The following is an 18,923-nucleotide window of genomic DNA, read 5'->3' on the forward strand; positions in this document are numbered from 1 at the left end:
AAAAGATATCTTAAAATATTGTTTTAGCAAGAATATCACCGTAAATTAGTATTGAAGCTCTGTTTAATGCTTGTTTAATTTTAGCAGCAAAAAATGATTTCTGAAGGTTTTTAATAGTTTTTAAATGTTAATCTAAGTGGTAACTCCAGCCATAAATTCTTGACTTATGAAAATATTGTCCCTGTCTTTCAGGTGAGACATAAAAAGCTGAGCCTTATTTTTGTCTGTAAAATAACTCCTAATTCCTTTTTATAAATGTGGGGATAAAGTTCTGGTCAAAATCCAGTTCTGGGTTATGCCCACTGATGGTAATTTGCCCCTGTGGTTTAAATCTGGGTTAGTTTTATACGGCTTTAAATTGCTGTGTGGCGTTTCTTTACCCTCTTGACTACTTTTCATATCAGTCCTGTGGTAAGTCCTCTTTATCTATGTCTCTTAAACTGAAGTGTATGTGGAATAAAGTAATTGTAACTGCCTTGTAGGAAGGACAGACCTAACTGGGTTTAGTAGTTTGAGAACATCGTGGCAATCAGAAGCTTGCTGGGGATTTTTAAAAATTGCTTCTCTGTATAACACTTCATCACAGTAGAAAAAAATGTTGAATGTTTTAACCTGTTTCTCTTATAAATTCTAAAAATATGAAATCATTAAGGCCAAATTTTAAATATTTCTGTATCTTTCATGTTTGCTTACTGTATCATTTGTTGAGCTAAACACCCCATGTGTGAAAAAAGACTTATTTGATTTATTAATTTTAATGTCACATGTGATTGCATTTTTGTAACTTTGAACAAAGATCAGCATTGAAGCTGGAATTGAAAATCTGAGCTGACACTCCCATAGCTGTAGCAAGTCTCAGGGAGAATAAGTGATTGTACATGGGGTGCTTCCTACAAGCGCCTTGGAAAGGAGAAAAGGAGAAAAACAATTAGGTGGCAGAGGATTCTCTTGGGAAAGATAGAAGCTTAATGATTATAATTTAGATTAGGGTTAGCTCTGCATGATTTTAATCAAATGGCCGGTTTTAAGAAGATACACAGAACTCCTTTTATTTTGTAAACCTATTTCTTAGTTGTGCTCTCTATCTTGCTTAATTTTTTTCTAGCTGCTTTTCTCACATGTCAGAAGCACGTAAACATCCCCCCACCTTTTCAGATAAAATAGAAATATTAGGATAGCGTGAATCTGATCCAGAACCCTTGAGGCAGTTATTTGAGTTTTTTTCTGTTGCCTCTTTGCAGAAAGATTGTCCTTGATGTGTAATAGGCATTTGAGCTATGGTCAAGTGAATGTGCTTATTATGTCACCAAGAGTTGTTGTCAGCCACAATGGTTCAAAGGACTCACCCAAACCCAGTTCACCGCCGTCGAGTCCGTTCTGACAGAGGACTGTGTGTGGGTTTTGGAGACTGTCCGTTGTTACGGGAGCAGAATGCTTCTCTTCTCTGGAGAAGCTGCAGGTGGGCTGGGACTGCTGGTCTGTGGTTAGCATCCCAGCGAGTAACCCACTCTACCCTTAACAGGAATAACAGTATCCTTCAAATAAGAGGACAGTATTTCAGCAGTGGTCCTCTGCCCTGGACGCTCTTTTCTTCTGTACCTAAGGTGGATAAGCTTCAGCATCAGTCTTACATCAGAGTGCCGGTTTTCTCTAGGTGTTTCTTATGTGGTTAATGTATATGCCACACTTGCGTAGATCTTAGGAAATGCACTGGGCTCTGCCCTTGGGAGCTGCTACTGCATTTGAGGAATCACAGGCTCTGAGAGTAAGGGAGATGAGTGAAAAGCATTTTGGATTCATGTTGAAGGTTATATGGGACCTGACTGACTATAAATGCAATTGAAATTCAAAGAGACAAAAAAAAAACCCACAAAAAACAATGGTGTTTAGTCCGTGATAATCATTTACAAAAGACTGTAGACTGGAACTAGGAAGGGACTTGGCAAGCACTCCAGCAGTCTTCCTGGGTGACTTTAAAGAGCTTTCACATCCTTCACGAGGTAGCTAATACTTTCCTCCATTTACTGCAGACGCTTACGTTTAGTGGCTTATCTAAAGCCACATTGCTAACAAGTGGAAGCGCAGAGACTGAAAATGCTGGTCTGTCTTGCCTCCGAGACTGGAGATTTTAACCATTAGTACCTCTCAACCACAATCGACAGGCGAGCAACCCAAAGTTCAGAGAGATTCAGTCACTTACATAAGTTCATATAAGTAGAAGTGACAGAACTGAGCTTGAACCCATTTCTTCAAGAGGTTATACTGGTCCAATGAGATGACTTAGAGGTTGATTACTTTTGTTCTATAAAAGCAGCAGGTTTGGATTATTCAGTTTTGCACTTGCTCTTTAAGTGTTCCTATGTTTGCATATTGAAACCAAATAATTTCTTCTGAATTTATTATATTTTATTATGTCTTACTCTATATAACATACTCTCTTTTTTTTAGTATCCTATTTGGTATTTAGTAGCATTTTAGGAAAATTATGCTTTTAAAATAGAAATTCTTGTAAAATCCAATTTAGCTAATATCCATCCTACAAGAGATTTTCATATATGAATTCTACACAGGCAAGAGATATATAATGAAACCTGATAAAATGCACATTCATGAGCCCTCCACCCAACTTAAAGAAGATGTCATTGCTTATTGCTGTGTGTTCCCCCTTCCCGGGCCTCCCTATCATCCTTTTGCCAGTCCACTGCCTTGTTCCCAGATTTTTCAAATACTTTTCATCTCATCAATAAATTATCTTACATGGAATTTTAAGTTTGTCAAATGCATTTTTAATAAACATGCTTAATTTTGTCAAATTTTAAATACATTTCTTGAAGTTTTTCTTCTTTCCCTTCAGCTATTTGGGTGAATTGCATTGATAGATACTTCTTTTTACAGCTCCAAATTACTAATGTGCTTTTTAGAATTCTTGCATCTGTTTCCACAAGTGACGTTGGCTGTTAGTTTACCTTTCTCAGGCAGTCTTTGTCTATTCAGAGCTTCTTTTTTCCATACACGTTGGAACATGTTTTTGGTTTTTTCCCCTTTTGTAAACTAAGATGGAGAATGTCATTTTCTTGAAAGCTTGATAGAGCATCAGTTACACCAACGGTGTTGCCCGCCAACAGCAATAGCCTTTGGCAGTACACGCTAGCTTCTCTTCCAGTTACGTAAATCTCCCTACTTGTACGCTTTTGTGGATGAGCTTTCCTTTCTCTCCAGCTACTTTATTTTTTTTTTCCTCTCTAGAATTGAAGTACAGTGGTTGTTGTGCTGGGTTTTCTCTCATTTTTCCTATATGGTATTGTGCATCAATCTTGGAAAATGTTTTATGTATTCACTGTAGCTTAGACCACCATAGACAGATTCACTTGTCTGCTTCTATAGCATAGATTCCACCCCATCCCATCCCGGTTCACTCTTGCCCTCTATGAGTGAAGTTTTTCCTGTAGCTTAGTCCCAGCTGGGGGTATTTTCTCGTCTTACTCCCTACTCGGTCTCCAGCTCACCTGCATGCAGCAAGCATTCTGTGTGTATACACATCTGAGGGTGCTTCCAAACGTTCATGGGAAAGTTCCATTCTCTTTCAAATCCATTTTCCTCCACTTTTGAAAGCTCTTCTTATAAATCTAATATTCTTAGAGATTTTGTGTGCTTTTCCAAGTGTTTCTGGACTTCTTTTGCTAGAAATGACTCTATCCATTGCTTCCCACAACCTCATTTCCCCGCAAGTTTGTATTTTGTTGTTGAGAACATATGTAGCACACCAATTTCTACATCTACAATTTATGATGATTACATCCATTACAACCATTCTCCCCTCCTGTTTGGATTTGTTTCTCTCTTACTAACATGAGCTCACCAACCTCTAAGGTTCTTATCAAACCTTTCAAAGATTAGTGGTCAGTTTGATCCCATAGAGAGAGTTCTTACCAGAGCACAAGGCTCACAGAAGACTCTTCCACTAGGTAACGCTTGTTTGGTTTTCAGACTTCTTCACAGGATATTTTTGGTTTGAAACTTAAACATGATCTCAGAGCAGTAACTTCAGTGGTTCATCCAACATCCATGGATCCAAAAAGTCTAGAGTATCAAAATTTTTTATTCTGTTTTGTCTTCTCCCCCCTTTTAATCAAGATTCTTCTATGGAATCCTTAATCAAAACGTTCAGTAATGTACTGGCCTGTAGTTGGGCACCGCCCAGGTCTTCAGTTTCATGTCTAAAGAGATATTTGTTCATGGAAATAGCCACACATTCTATATTCTCTTTTTATTCCAGACTCACTTTCTCCTGTGTTATTCGAAGCCAATAGAAACCAGTTGTACCTTAGATGAGACTTTGATATCTTTTAAGACCCCATGTATTACACAGTGACCTAGGAAGTAGAACAGAGCACTTACAGGCCAATTAACTGGGATTTCTCAGGAAACAGTGACCCTAAATTTTCAAGACATGCTTTTGAAGGATTTGGTTGTACATTGTCTGATGCCTTTTAATAGAAATTTTTCCTTTAAGATTTTTAAAAATGGGTATTCATATGTTTTTCCCCTGTCATCTATACTTACAGGTGAGCAGTAGGTCATCTAGCCCTAGTGTCAGAATGATCACTACCTCAGGACCAACCTCGGAAAAGCCAGCTCGAAGTCATCCATGGACCCCTGATGATTCCACAGGTGATCCGTTTGTGTCTTTCTTATAATGACGAAATTGCCGCATTCAACAGTTACATTAATTTCCTCATTTCATTGCTATAATCTTTACAAAGTACTATATAATAATTTACATTTTCATAGTAATATCACATAGTCAACAATAAATTTTAAAATGCCATTTTGAATATTGAGACAGAGACGGCCTTTTTTGCACGATTTCCCATGTACTAAGATGCTAAGATCATAGTTGTAGGATTTGTGTTTGTTTTCCAGTTACGAACCATTGTATTCAATGTGAGATTGTCAGACTTTGATCCTCCTACTGGAGGATAGTAGCAAGCAAACATTGTCTGCTGTGATGGCAAGGACTCCAAAGGGTGACCGTGGAGTCCCCTGCATTGTCTCTGAGAGATGACAGTCGTCGCAGTAATAGGAATATTCCAACAAATAGACCATCAAACCTGTTGTCGTCATTCTGGGCCCTCCAGTCAGTCTTTGCTCCTCAGCAAACATATTGTACAAGAACCTAGCCACCACCCGGCGCACGCTGCGCCAGCCCTGCTTGTGCTTATATTTAGCCATTTTGTCAGTCCGTCTCATTGAGAGTTTTCTTTTTAATGAAAACTCTCCTAAGGGTGATGTCCAAGCATGTCCCATGAAGCCTTGCCGTCCTCACTTCTTAGGAGTATTCTGGCTGTGCTTCTTCCAAAACACATTTCTGCATTCTCTGACCGTCCGTGGTCTACTCGGTAGTTTCTTCCCCACCACAGTTCAAATGCAGCAATCTTCTGGGGTTTTATGTTCATTTATTGCCCAGCTTTTTCAGGCATGTGAGCCAAGTGAGACACTGTGACTTCGGTCAGGAGCACCTTTGCCTTCAAAGTGACATCTTTGTTCTTTCACACTTTAAAAGGCTCTTTTGTATCAGATTTGCCCAATACAGCACATCGTTTAATATCTTAACTGCTGCTTCCATGGCATTGATTATGGGTCCAAACAAAATTAATACTTGACAACTTCAGAGTTATCTCCATTTATCATTTCTTCTTGGTCTACTTGTGACGGTTGGAAAGTTTTGATCCATACCAAGAGATCCAAGAGATCCAAGCCCTCCTCACTTTCAGCAAGCGAGGTTGCGTCATCTGCACATCAAAGGCTGGTCAGCCTTCCTCTAATCCTGATGCCATGTTATTCTAGGTCAGCCTCTGAGCCCATTTGCTCAGCACAGAGACTGAATAATCATGGTGAAAGGATACGACTCTGCTACACATCTTTCCTGATTTTAAACTGCAGAGTATCCCCTTGTTCTGGTCGAATGACTGCCTCTTGGTCTGTGGACAAGTTCAACAGGAACCTAATGAAGTGCTCTGGAATTTCTGTGTTATGCTGTAATCCATAATTTGTTATGATCCCGCAATAGAACGCCTTTACACAGTCTATAAAAACACAAACATCTTTTCTGGTTTTCTGTGCTTTCATTCAAGATCCATCTGGCATCGAATGGTGTACCTCATGCCACATCCTCTTCTGCGTCTGGCTTGAATTGTTGGCAGTATCCTGCCAATATACTGCTGCAACCATTTTTAATTACTTTTAGCAAAACTTTACTTGTATGTGGTACTGGAATATTTAGTTTGTGATATGAAGCCTACTCTATTAAAACTCCCCAACATGAATAATAACTGGCCACAATATTGGTATTAAAACGTACCAGTTTGAATATAATAATGGGATAGATTCATTTTGACCAAAAGAAAATGATATGCCATGTAGAAAAAAAATGTTCCATAATATTTTTTAAATGCCTTGATAGTAATATACTTGTATAGAAACTGTTTGTAGTGTTGTTAAGTCAGATGTGAGAAAGATGATCTCTTAGACCTTGGAAAATTAAGCCATTTGGAATTTTACTTAAGATCAGCTATGTTATTAATAGTGGCAATTAAATTGAAATTCAAAAGTCAGCTTTTTGTTTTTACCAAACTAAAGTGCCACTTATGTATATTTATAAATATTTGGCATGGTTTAGTCAAGTTTATAATTTAAAATATTAACTGACTGGCTTTTCTCTGTATCATGTAAGATGGAACTGTGTTTAGCCAGGGTTGCACTGTCTATTTTTAGTAAGTTTAAATTTAGTGGTGACAGAAACTCCTAAGTTTCACCCCTAGAACAGCCCAGCCCATGACAGCCGGCCAGGGCATTCACCACTGAGAACATGCGCAGCGCTCATCACAGTAGTAGACACTCCGAGTGACAGAGAGGAAACCATTTTTGCCATTGACATGCGGCTCTACTACCCATGCCCTACAGTGAGAAGTTCTCTAGCAATAGCCGCATCTTCCCAGACGTGGCAGCACACTGATGAAACACTCGGCTGACAACTGAGAACCAAACTCAGTCTCGTGGCATCAGTTCCATTTCCTAGTGACCCCATTGGACAGACCAGAACTGCCTTGATGGGTCTGTGAGTTTCTGACTCTTCCCGGGAGTGGAAAGTCTCCGCTCTCTCCCCAGCTAACCAGAAGAGAAGACAGCGTGCTCTGCTGCTGGAAAGAGCTACATTATCGCCTTGGAATACACCCCTGGGAAGTTCCATTCTGCCTAGAGTCACTACGGGTTAGAATCTCCTAGACAGCAGTGCATTTGGTATTGTGTTTTGATCTTCCAATTTAGCAGAACTTTCTAGCCTCAGTCTAGACTGATCGTGACATCAGTTAGCACGCGACAGATGAGGCTCCCTGAGGATGGAGTCAACATCCTGTGAATTGCCTCTGACTTAGCTGTGCTATTTCCACTTACTGCATTCTCTGCTCCATGCAACTCCTCTCTGGTACCCTCCCTTTCCAGACCAGAATGCCGGTAACTGGCCGTCTTAACTTAGGCATTTCAAGTGCTGCCAACATACAATTGTCTGTTTTGAAGCATATCATAAATGTATACTTACCATTTAAAAAATGGATTTTGAATCAAATTTTAATCATTGAAATCATCTAAGTTCAACTATTTACTGTTCAAAGAAAATGATTAATAATTTCCAATAGAACAAGTATTGAGAAGAAATAGGTTAAAAATTCCCTTTTATTTATTTTACTAGGGGCTCATAAACTCTTTTCACAATCCACACATACATCATTTGTGTCCAGTACATTCGTACATATGTTGCCATCATCATTCTCAAAACACCTGCTTTCTACTTGAGTCCTTGGTATCAGCTCATTTTTCCCTCCCTCCAAACCCTTGATAATTTATAATTATTATTTTATCATATCTTATACCATCCGACGGCCTCTTCACCCAGTTCTCTGTTGTCCGTCCTCCAGGGAGGAGGTTATATGTAGACCTTGTCCTCTGTTTCCCCTTTCTTCCCCACCCTCCCTCCACCTTCCTGACACTGCCACTCTCACCACTGTTCCCAAGGGGTTCATCTGTCCTGGATTCCCCATATTTCCAGCTTCCATCCGTGCCAGTGTGCATCTTCCGGTCCAGCCGGTTATGTAAGGTAGAATTGGGATTATGACAGTGGGGGGGAGGAAGCATTCAAGAACTAGAGGGAAATTGTATATTTCATCATTGCTACACTACACTCTGACTGGCTCATCTCCTCCCCACAGCCCTTCTTTAAGGGGATGTCCAATTTCCCCCAGATAGGCCCTGGGTCCCCTCTCCATACTCCCCCTCGTTCACAATGCTATGTTTTTTGGGGTTTTTTGGTCTTTGATGCCTGATAACTGATCCTTTCAACGCCTTGTCATCTCACTGGCTGGTGTGCATTTTCCATGTGGGCTTTGTTGTTTCTCAGTTAGATGGCACCTTGTTTATCTTCCAGCCTATAGAACCCCAGATTCTATATATTTTGATAGCTGGGCACCATCAGCTTTCTTCACTGCATTTGCCTATGCACCTGCTTTGTCTTCAGCGTTTGTGTGGGGGTAGGATGGTGTGCTTCTTCCACGTGGGCTTCGTTGTTTCTTAGCTAGCTAAAGGTTCTTTTTTAACACTCATCCTGGAAAAAGTTTAACATTGATTAGATGCCTCATTAATTTGGGGTTTTGTTGCTGTTAGTATTAATTTTTTTTGTTTTTAAGGGTGAGGTCTCTGCATGATTTCAAATAAAAACTAAAGGCATTGTAAGAGAGATGCTTAGACCCAGTAGAGGGAGCTACAGGAGAAAAATGGATAAAAATGGGTTTCTCATGTGCATAGTTCTTTCCAAAGATGGAAATGTCTTTAAGGCATAGGCCATTGTTTACAGAGCGGTAATACTGACACATTCAAAATTAAGCTCCCTGTGTTCAATCATAAAATAATAAATTTGCAGTGAACTCATCAAATTAAAAAGAAAATAATCTGCCTGCTAAACAGTGTTAATACGTACTTTGCAACTCTCCTAAGCAGTATTTTATTTTTGCTCACACCAGTATTAATAATTTTTTTCTACCTGAAATACAAACTTGACTATTTTAAAATCGCCCTTGTTCCTAATTCTCCAGGTATTATAAACAATACTACCACTGGTTGAGTGCTTAAGGTAGGTCAGCTCGCCGGGTGCTCCTGAATGCATTGCCTCGTTCTTCCGGCCTCAGCTCAGTCGTGGTGTTAGCTTCAAGCTCATTCTCTTCAACTTTTAAACTGTCGGCATCAGCAGAGCACGTTGGGGTCGTAAATAAGGTGTGGAACGTCTTGCTGTTCTGAACGACTGAATGGATGCCTTAATTCACACCACTTCCTAGAGGAGTTGCTTATCGGAGAAAGGGTTAGACAATGCAAATCATGTTTTCTCTACTAACATGGGGGATCAACTACTTCTGAAAGAAAAGGACTATTTATTTAAAAGTCCCTGGGTGGCACAAATAATTTGTGCTAAAGGTTAACAACTCAAACTCGGCCAGTGAGTTTATTCCATTTATTCACAGAATAAAGACTTGGTGGCCTCGCTCCATAAAGATGACAGCCAGGGAAACCCTCTGAACATGTGGGGTCCCCACGAGCTGAAGACAGGAGGAACTTTGGTTTCTATGACTTCACAGTTACGCAGTTCGTTTCTGGAGCAGCTTCCACATGCGCATCAGTTAGGAAAAGGCCATCCTGTGCTTCTGCAGGTGGTTAGGACAGGAGTCATTCCTCTTTTATATTTCAAACAAAGCTGTGTCTGTTCCAGAGCTGAATAAAGTGGACTACTGATTTGAGTTAGAACCACTGTTCTGAACAAGTCCTTATTTGTTTCGACACCCTGAATCAGGAGCAACCCTCATCGTCTGCAGTGATTCTCATTGGGCAGCACAGGCTGGAGGAAGAGTAACAGTAGACTCTATACACTGAAAAAATTCAGTGAAGTGGAGGGCAAATGTTTTGAGAATGAGGGCAACGAGTGTCCAAATGTGTTTGGCACAATGGATGAATGGATAGATGGATGGGTGGATTGCGATGAGAGTTGTAGGAGTCCCCCATACAATGACTTAAAAAATTAAAAAGAAAAAATTCAATGAAAAAGAATGTCCTGTCCCCCACCCCTGCCCCATTTTGATATATTAAATTCTACTCGGTTTGTCACCGTGAATGATCTATGAACACGTGAGGTCACCATGTGCCGAAGGTGACTGGATGGCAACAGGAGTCCTTGCCTGCCCTCTGCTTCATCTTTAGAATTTAAAATGACTTGATAGAGTACTTCTTGACTTTAGAAAAATTACACCAAAATTTTATTCACGCTCTCTGCCTCTTGTTTAAAACTATGATAGAAAATAAATAAAATACTTGCTTCAATTCCAGATACTAATGGATCAGATAACTCTATACCAATGGCTTACCTTACACTGGATCACCAATTACAGGTAAAAGAGTTCATCCTAAATGAATGTTTATTTTTTCCTCCTTAGAAAGTGCATCTTTAAAGCTGACAATTTAGTTCCTTTCAATCAGTTGGATTCGTGTTTGCTTTTAGTTGGCCTTGTGAAATTTCCTAAAGCCAAGTGAAAGTAAATGATTCTTTTAAAATAGATGAGTCACACTTAAAATTGGGCAAATCATATGCTCTTCTCCTAATAGTCATCTTAAATACTCTACCATATCTTTGTTCACGACTGATGAAGCATAGTATTTTCACCCTTTGACGTTAGTGCCTCAAAATAGAAACTCATTGAAGCCCTGTCTTATTTAGTATACATTGTGGCATATTCCCAGTTCTAGTGATGTAAGATGTAATACATTAAATATATTTCCAACCAGGAAATTTGAGTTTGGGCACCATAAACATCTTTTGGTATAAGATAAATTATTTTTGGCAATCTGAAATGTAACATCAAAGGCCAAGAGTGCTGTTACAATTCTCAGTAACAATGGAAATGTTCAAACAGCAAGTGTAGATTCAAATTCTCAGTTAACTCTGGCAAGAGGATGCAGATATTCTAGGGAGCAGTTTAATGCTTTATTTTTTAAAATCACTATTTTAGCGCTACAAAGAATATATATTCCTGTCTGCTTTAACTCTTAGCTAGATAATTAAAACGTGATTTCATGATGCTCTAACATTTCTGATTTTATTTCCAGCCTCTAGCACCATGCCCAAACTCCAAAGAATCTATGGCAGTGTTTGAACAGCACTGTAAAATGGCCCAAGAATATATGAAAGTTCAAACAGAAATTGCATTGTTATTACAAAGAAAGTAAGTTTTTTTGTTTATTTTTAATGAACACAAAAACACATTGGTATTTAGAGTTTGTGATATGCCTTTGCTTAAAGGTAGAAAAACAATCTTTACAACTTGTTGAATTAGTCATTAAGTGTATTTCCAACCTGGAAATTGTATTTGTTTGTTTTAAACATTTTCTGTTTTTCACAAATGCAACTCTTGATCTTATTATTCTAAGGGAAGTAAAACTGCTCAAAGATAACCCTGCTTTGTATTCTCAGAATATCAAATGTAAAGGTTGTTTAGAGTTATTACGTACATGGATGGTAGGTGAAATGATTTTATTTACTAATCATGCGTGTTCTTTCCTTTAGACAATGTTTGTAGGCATTGTCTTTCCAGGTGTGTTTGGAAGAGTAGAATTATTTTATTAGGGGAGTTTTGTATCTACGCCTGTGAGTGTTTCCTGGGGAGTTTCAGGGAAAGTACCCATGCATACTGTTTTCTGAGCACTTTAGAAGCACACCCACCACTGCCCCTTCCCGTGCACCCTCTTAAGAACTACAGGCCACTTTCCATGTGCTCCTTTGCTGTTTTTAAATCACCAACCTAGTGATAGAACAACGTGAATAATTTGGACTTTGTAATCTTAAAGTAGGGCAATAAAGGAAATAAAACACTACTGTCTGGGACTTATGAACATACTCCCTTTGTTTTTTTAATTACCCTTCTATTTATTGTTTCATATTCTTTACCTATATTAATTTCTTCATACTTTAATCAATCAACGAGTCTTTTTGTAAAGGAAAACAAATGAAGTTGATAGAGGATTGTGAAAATGATGGCAGTTTTAATCAATTTAAAATGAGAACTGTTAAGAACTTATTTGAAGACTTTTCATTTGTTTGATCCCTTATGTTCACTTTAAGAGCTCATACTTACTTCCCCCAAAAGAAAGGATATCTAGTGTATGAAATATTCCTGCATTTTAAAATAGGGAAGAGACTGACATTGGGGAACATATTAGCTCCTCATCCTCCCCTACCCTCCACACATCACCACAGGAGGCCGCAAACGACAGTTTCTGAACCTTTAATTGATTGTACCACTTAGTCTGTTACATTGTGTCAGTACGGTTACTTATTAAATGGATTATGACAATTATGTGGTCACACTAAGAAAACTCCAAATTCATTGCCATCGAGTCGATTCTGACTCATAACACTCCTGTAGGGCAGGTTGCCACCGCCGTAGTGGGTTCTAAAAAGCCTTCTCTTTCGCCTGTAGAATGGCTGGTGAGTTTGTACCACCAGACTTGTGTTACCAGTGCCAAACCCTCTACACAACCAGAGCTCTGTGGGTCCACTAGAGATTAAGTGTCCAAGTTTATTTGGTCTCTCCACACCCTTTTCAGGAAGAAAATTACTCAGTGCCCCTGGCAGTACTGTAACCCTTCATCTCGGATAGAGTCTAGGTATCTGCTTTTGCAGCTCCTTGGTTGTGCCAACACCTCTTCACCCCCCACCCCCCAGGGGACAATTATCTTCCCCTTCAGGAAACACCACTACAGGGTGGATATAGTTTCCATTTTACTCCATAATTAGATACAAGTAATGTAACTTAAGATGCACGGTAGTCCCAAGACAAACATCCTAATTCACTGAGTTGCCATCATCAGTGGGTAAGGTGGGAATTTTTCCATTATGTATTGTTAGGCGCCATCTGGTCAGCCACCGGCCTTCGTGCCCTTGTGCACCACAGAAGGGACCACTGCACAGTCTGGCGCCTCCTCACAGTTGCTCCTGTGCCTGAGCCCACTACACTGTGTCCACTCTTCTCGTTGAAAGCCTTCCTCTTTGTCACTGCCCTTCCTTCCCTTTTACCAAGCATGATGTCCCTCTCCAGGGACAAATCTCCCCTGGCAATATGTCCAAAGTGTGTAAGATGAAGTCTTGCCAGTCTTGCCTCCAAGGAGCACTGGAGCCTTACTGCTTCCTACACAGATCAGTTTGTCTTTTTAGCAGTGCATGGTGCTTTCCCTATGCGTCTATAGCACCACAATTTGAATGCATCAATTGTCTCCGGAATTCATTGTCCAGCGTTCAGATGCACATCATAAAGTGTAATAATTCTATTGTGTGACACTTGTTTTTAGGCAAGAACTCGTTGCAGAACTGGACCAGGATGAAAAGGACCAGCAAAATACATCTCGTCTGGTACAAGAACATAAAAAGCTTTTAGATGAAAATAAAAGCCTTTCTACTTATTACCAGCAGTGCAAAAAACAACTAGAAGTCATCAGAAGTCAGCAGCAAAAACGACAAGGCACTTCATGATCCTCTGGGACCCTTAAAATTTTAAATATGCAAAGAAAGACTTGGTGGTTTTTTTTGTTTTGTTTTGTTATTTTTCAAGGAAACAATATCCCTTATAATGACAGTTCATGAGTGTGTGCTTTTTTGGCGTGTTCTGAATGCCATCTGCCTCTATTTGCTGCATGTGATTCATCATTTATTTCTCTATTCTCATGGTGGACATGCAACTCAGCTGTCTCATTGCCTAACCTGAGGGCATCTGTGACTGAGTAAGCAGCAGTTCTTCACGTCCAAGCACATGCAGGGAACTGTGGCTGTGTGTGCATGCTCACTGTACAAAGGCTAGGCCAACGCTGGCAGCTGCTGCAAACATTGTCTTGTTCTTCTTCCCATATTAGAGGTAGACCCTCCGTAATGAGTTTGTTCATGTATCTCATCTCAAAACATTAATGTTTGTTTTCTGAACTATGGTTTCTACCACATTACAGACAGGGTATTGTAAAGGAGAGTCATTGGGGGTGCGTCGCAGAAATAGCGGACCTTAAGGGTAGTTCCACATGAGAGTCTTGATGCCAGCACCCTCGATGAACCCTGCGCTTCGTTCCGTCCAGTGATGGCAGAGTCACGGAGCGGCTGCCCAGAGGAAAGCAGGTTCAAATGTTTTCATTAGACCTAAATTGGATTACGATACAGTGAACAAAATGGAACTCTTTTTTAAGGGGTAAAGATTTTTAATTGTGTGGATGTGTGTTGAAATTGTAAAGCTTTTAAGACTCTAATAGTAAGCTCTTAAATGAAATGAAAAGGCAAATGGACATGATTGTGTATAATAGTCATTCCTTCCTGCAATTATTATTGGATTGTTTTACTGTATATTTTTAAAACTAAAGAGAAATCATGGAAAATACTTGGACTTTAAATTTCTCTTCACAATGCAATGGAGAAAAGACCTGACAGATCTGGGAAAGTTAAGAAAGAAGTAAGTAAATGTCAGTTCATCAAGTATACCCCACTTCCCTGAGATATTGGGATAATTGATTTTTCTGGCAAGCTCTCTAGGAGTGCCTGCTGCCTTTCAACTCTTTTAAGAGAGCATTTCAACACATATCAAGAGAATATTTATATTGTTAACAGTAACTTTGCTACCAACTTGAAACTAACTTTAAAGTAATAATAAAAATTCATTGAAATAATAGACGAGAGAAGCTCTATTTTTTCAGTTGCCATTAAAATCAGTCACATTTTGATACCAGTACAAGGTATCTTTTAAATAAGGATATCATTGACTTCATGTTGTATAGCATTAATGTTTTATGAAGAGAAAATTAAAAATGGAAGCGTAATTGCTGTGATTCTTAAGAATTGTGATTGTTTATAGATCTGCTCTATTTCACATAAGCAAGTTGGTCTAAACAGTGATCAAAGCTGTTTTTCAAAATGCTACAGCAGGGAACCTTTTCTTCCATTATTTTACCCCCTGCCCCTGAGTTTTATAATGTATTCTTTGTGTATACAGCAATAAAGGTAAAGGACAGTTTGTACTAAACTGTGTCTTTTTAGCTTCTTCACAATCTTATTACAAGCGGTCCCTGGGTTACGACAAGTTCTGTTCCTAAATTCTGCCCTTAAACTGAATTTATATTGTAAGTCAGAACAGTTAAATGGGTTCCTATCTAATACCAGTTATCAAATATTTGTCTTAGTGTATATGTGTAACTTTCTGTAAAAAAAAAATTTAAGCCTGTCCAGAGATACTAAAGCATTTTTAACCTAAGAATACAGTAATGATATATTTTCATGTGCATTGCAAAGTAGCACCCATTTGTTACTACAAAACATTGTTTATGTCCCTCAAAACTTTCATGTGTGTTTCAGTGGGGGCAGTTCATTGTACATGTGCCTGGATGTTCATAGCTCGGGGACTACCAGGGTGAGAAAGCTCTGGGAACGAAATTCCTTCTGTCCCTCCATCTAAATCAAAAGAGGGTATATTATTCCCAATAATTCGTTTGCCAACTGAAGCTGCCCGTGGACTCAACGTGCTAGTAGGAAAGAGCATTTGCAGAAAGTGGCTGTGGACAAGGGAAAGCCGAACTCCGAGTGCCTGTGCTTTCTTTCTACGTGCCGCTCCGCCAGAGGGCCTCGTCCGCGTAGAGGCCTGTCTGCTGGCAGAGCACGAGGGAGCCAAACTCCAGAGGGCGAAGGCATTCTTTCTTCACTAGGACTTAGCGTTGTAGATTTTCCGATTTTAAATCTATTCACTAGTGTTTTCCCTAGACCATAACACACTTAAAGTAGATCCTGTTATGTGCATCTGCTTCCTAAAACCATCTGACGAGATAGATGGAACAGTAGCTTAAATAATTGTATCAAGGGCAAAAGACTGAACTACTTGCATGTTTACAGGAAATCCCTTAGGATTTTCAGTGCTGTAGTTGTCCTGGATGTCAAGTGCAAGTGAACCGCCAATCTCCTGCATGTTAGACTCCGAGGAAAGAATACGAGGGTGATGAAAATCGACAGTCCAGTGTCCACCCCTCAAGCCTTCAGAGAGGGAGGTCAACAGGGAACCTCCTTTGTAAATTAATTCCATTGTGCAGTGTATTTTACACCTCTTTGGGGGAAGAAATAGCTCAAGGCCACGGCGTAAGAAATTCACAATCACTCCTCCCAACAAGCCTTAATAACATTAATCAATAACATTTATTCTTGTCCCAGAAGAAGCAAAACTTTTACCTACTCTGGTGGCTGGGTGGGTGGGGTGGGGGTGAAGTCAGGGCGGTACTTATTCTACAGCTGCTAAAAATAGGGTTTGTTTAAAATCGAAAATCAGTTAATATTTACATATAGCAACAGTATTGATGTTTGTTTAAAAGTTGTTTACCAATACAAATGTTTGACTGCCTTGCCTAAGTGTTTTGGAGTATTGAATGTCTTTTTCTTCCAAGGTCTGTCTTCCTGGTTTCAGCCCTTCCTGCCGACAGCCAGGGATGGATGCCAGGTCTTCCCCCCACCCGCACTCTCATTTCCCTCGTGTTTGTGTGATGCCCAGCCACCTGCCACTGCCCCCTCCTGGCTTCAAATGGTAGCGAGTTCTACTTTTGTCATTCAGAACATTTCATGTAAGATGATGTCATGCAGAAATTCGTACTCATAATGTATACTTGAAAGGAAGCTTTTTAGTTTTGTTTTTTTTAATAAAATTCAGATTGCAATTAAAAATATCTATGGGAAAATGGTGAATGATTTGTGTCAACAAAACGGCTCCAGCTGTGTGTTTACCCAGAAACTACAAAAAAAAAAATTAAATGTGTTCTTATAATACTGAGCATAATCATGCTTTTTGAGAGGCTGGGTGGTTGGCAAATTAACATATCACCTCCATCAGTTTAGCAATTTGGTCAAATTTTAATTTCTGTCCCTCCTGACTAGTATGAATTACAACATGGTAGACATTGCTATGTGATTATTCTCATGAGAAAGATGGTAATTCTCTGCTAGCAAATGCTGCGTTAACTCTACTAACTCCCACAACCTACACGTATTCTTACTGACTGGACCTTCAAGGGATCCCATACACTCATTCACTTGTTGCTTTAGCCCTTACGGCAGCCATGCTGTTGTGCTTGGTGCCAGATTTCCTGTCCCCGTTAGGCAGGCCCTCCCGGCCGAGAGGTCTGTGACCATTGTCAGCATGTGGTGTGAAGACGGACAGGCGGGCTGTCGAGTGAATGGCAAACGAAGGGGAGCATGACGTCACTGCTAAGGAGCGGGCACTGGGTCTTGGTGACCACTCCCGAGCTGGCAACCAGCGAGGACGGAAGTCCACTTCTGCTCCAGGCAGCTTCGTTTCATACAGCGCTTTCCAATGCTCGCTGGAGGCCTGGGGCGCATCTGCTTTCTTGTCCCTTCTTCCTAAAAGAGGACGTGTGCAGTCCTTTGACACCCCCACCCCCACCCCTCTAGCTGAAAGGTATGTGACCAGCGGCCTTGGCCTCTGAAGACTTGTTCCCCAGCTGAACGAAAATGAGACTGCTTGTTGTTGGAGGTTGGGCAGGAGGATTGGGTTTGTTTGCATTTTTGTCTTATTCTTGATGTTTTCTTTGTTTTAGTTGAAATTCACATAACCTAACATTGCCCACTGTAAGTGAATAAATTGGTGACATTCACAGTATTCTGCAGTCCGGCCACTGCTATCTGTTCTAAACAACGTTTTCCCAACATTGGCTCCTATTCTCAACCTTTGGCAACTACTGATCGGCCTTTGGGAGAGAGAAGGGCACTTCTACCCGTCCTGAGGGTCGCTGTGAGTTGGAATCACCTCAGTGGCAATGAGAGAGTAACCTTGCCTCTGATGATTTCATAGCTGTGCTGCCATACGTCTCGCTGAGCGTAGTGGTTCAAGGCGCGTCCATGTTGTAGCATGAATCACGGTTGCTTTTCGCAGCTGGATCACATTCCATTGCTGTACGTGCCTGTGTCACCAGCTCTCCCTCGCAAGCAGTGAGCTCGCTAGTCCCCGAGTGCAGTGACTCCCCACGCCAGTCGAGTGAGCCGTCTGCACAGGGTGCTTCAGCCACAAAGCCAGTCCATCTCAATTTGATGAAGACCACAACGGAAGGAAAAGCACTGATGTGACAGGGGAGCAGTGGGCCAGTCTCCTTGGCTACTTCTAAGGCCAGACGGAGTCATGTCACTGGGCTTACGCTTGGCGATGTGACGAGGGTTAGTCCTGGAACTCCTGGTCTTTGGTAGCGGCAGTGGGCAGCTCGGGTGAGTCATCGCTGCCTGCTGGGGGCTGGATGCTCAGAGTCTGAAGCTAACACAGACTCTGTACATTCTTGTTGATTTAACTGTACAATCCATTGAGTTTTGACACGTATAGACCTGTGCAACCATGTCCACAGTCAAGATGCTGAATTTCCACCCTTCCCAGAAGTGCCTGCTGTGCCTTTGCGGATCATTCTTGACTAAGGTGACCAGATTTTAACTTTGGTCAAGCGGGACACCATTGACTGCGGGGGGGAAGGTTCCTTGATAAAAAAATTGATCTATATGGAGCAACAAAAATTTTCATAGTATTGTAATATTTTTTAATTTCAACATAGGTACAATTTACAAATATACATTAAATTATGTATAGTATTATTCTTTGGCATATTTCCCATTTGAGTGAATATTTTTAGATTGCTCTAGTTTAAAACGTCATGAAAATTTTCACATGAATTTGTTAAATTATATTTTACACATAAAATGGCTTTCAAAGTCTCAACACTTAATTGTGATTTTTCTGATGTCCACACTTTATTTACCGTAGGAAAAACAC

At 40.2% G+C, this 18,923-nt stretch overlaps 1 protein-coding gene across 2 annotated transcripts in view; it reads left to right on the plus strand.

The window, feature by feature from the left end:
• MAP3K7 (mitogen-activated protein kinase kinase kinase 7) overlaps nucleotides 1-16,819 on the plus strand; it is an 82,819-nt gene extending 66,000 nt beyond the window's left edge. For both annotated transcript variants that reach the window (XM_075554762.1, XM_075554763.1), the window contains 4 exons: nucleotides 4,566-4,671; nucleotides 10,423-10,484; nucleotides 11,200-11,315; nucleotides 13,438-16,819. In XM_075554762.1, the coding sequence (XP_075410877.1) occupies nucleotides 4,566-4,671; nucleotides 10,423-10,484; nucleotides 11,200-11,315; nucleotides 13,438-13,618 (465 nt within the window). In that variant the 3' untranslated portion in view covers nucleotides 13,619-16,819. The remainder of the gene's footprint in view (nucleotides 1-4,565; nucleotides 4,672-10,422; nucleotides 10,485-11,199; nucleotides 11,316-13,437) is intronic.
• The last annotated feature ends 2,104 nt before the right edge of the window (nucleotides 16,820-18,923 follow it).

Source organism: Tenrec ecaudatus, chromosome 7, assembly GCF_050624435.1.
Source record: "Tenrec ecaudatus isolate mTenEca1 chromosome 7, mTenEca1.hap1, whole genome shotgun sequence".
Taxonomy (NCBI): domain Eukaryota; kingdom Metazoa; phylum Chordata; class Mammalia; order Afrosoricida; family Tenrecidae; genus Tenrec; species Tenrec ecaudatus.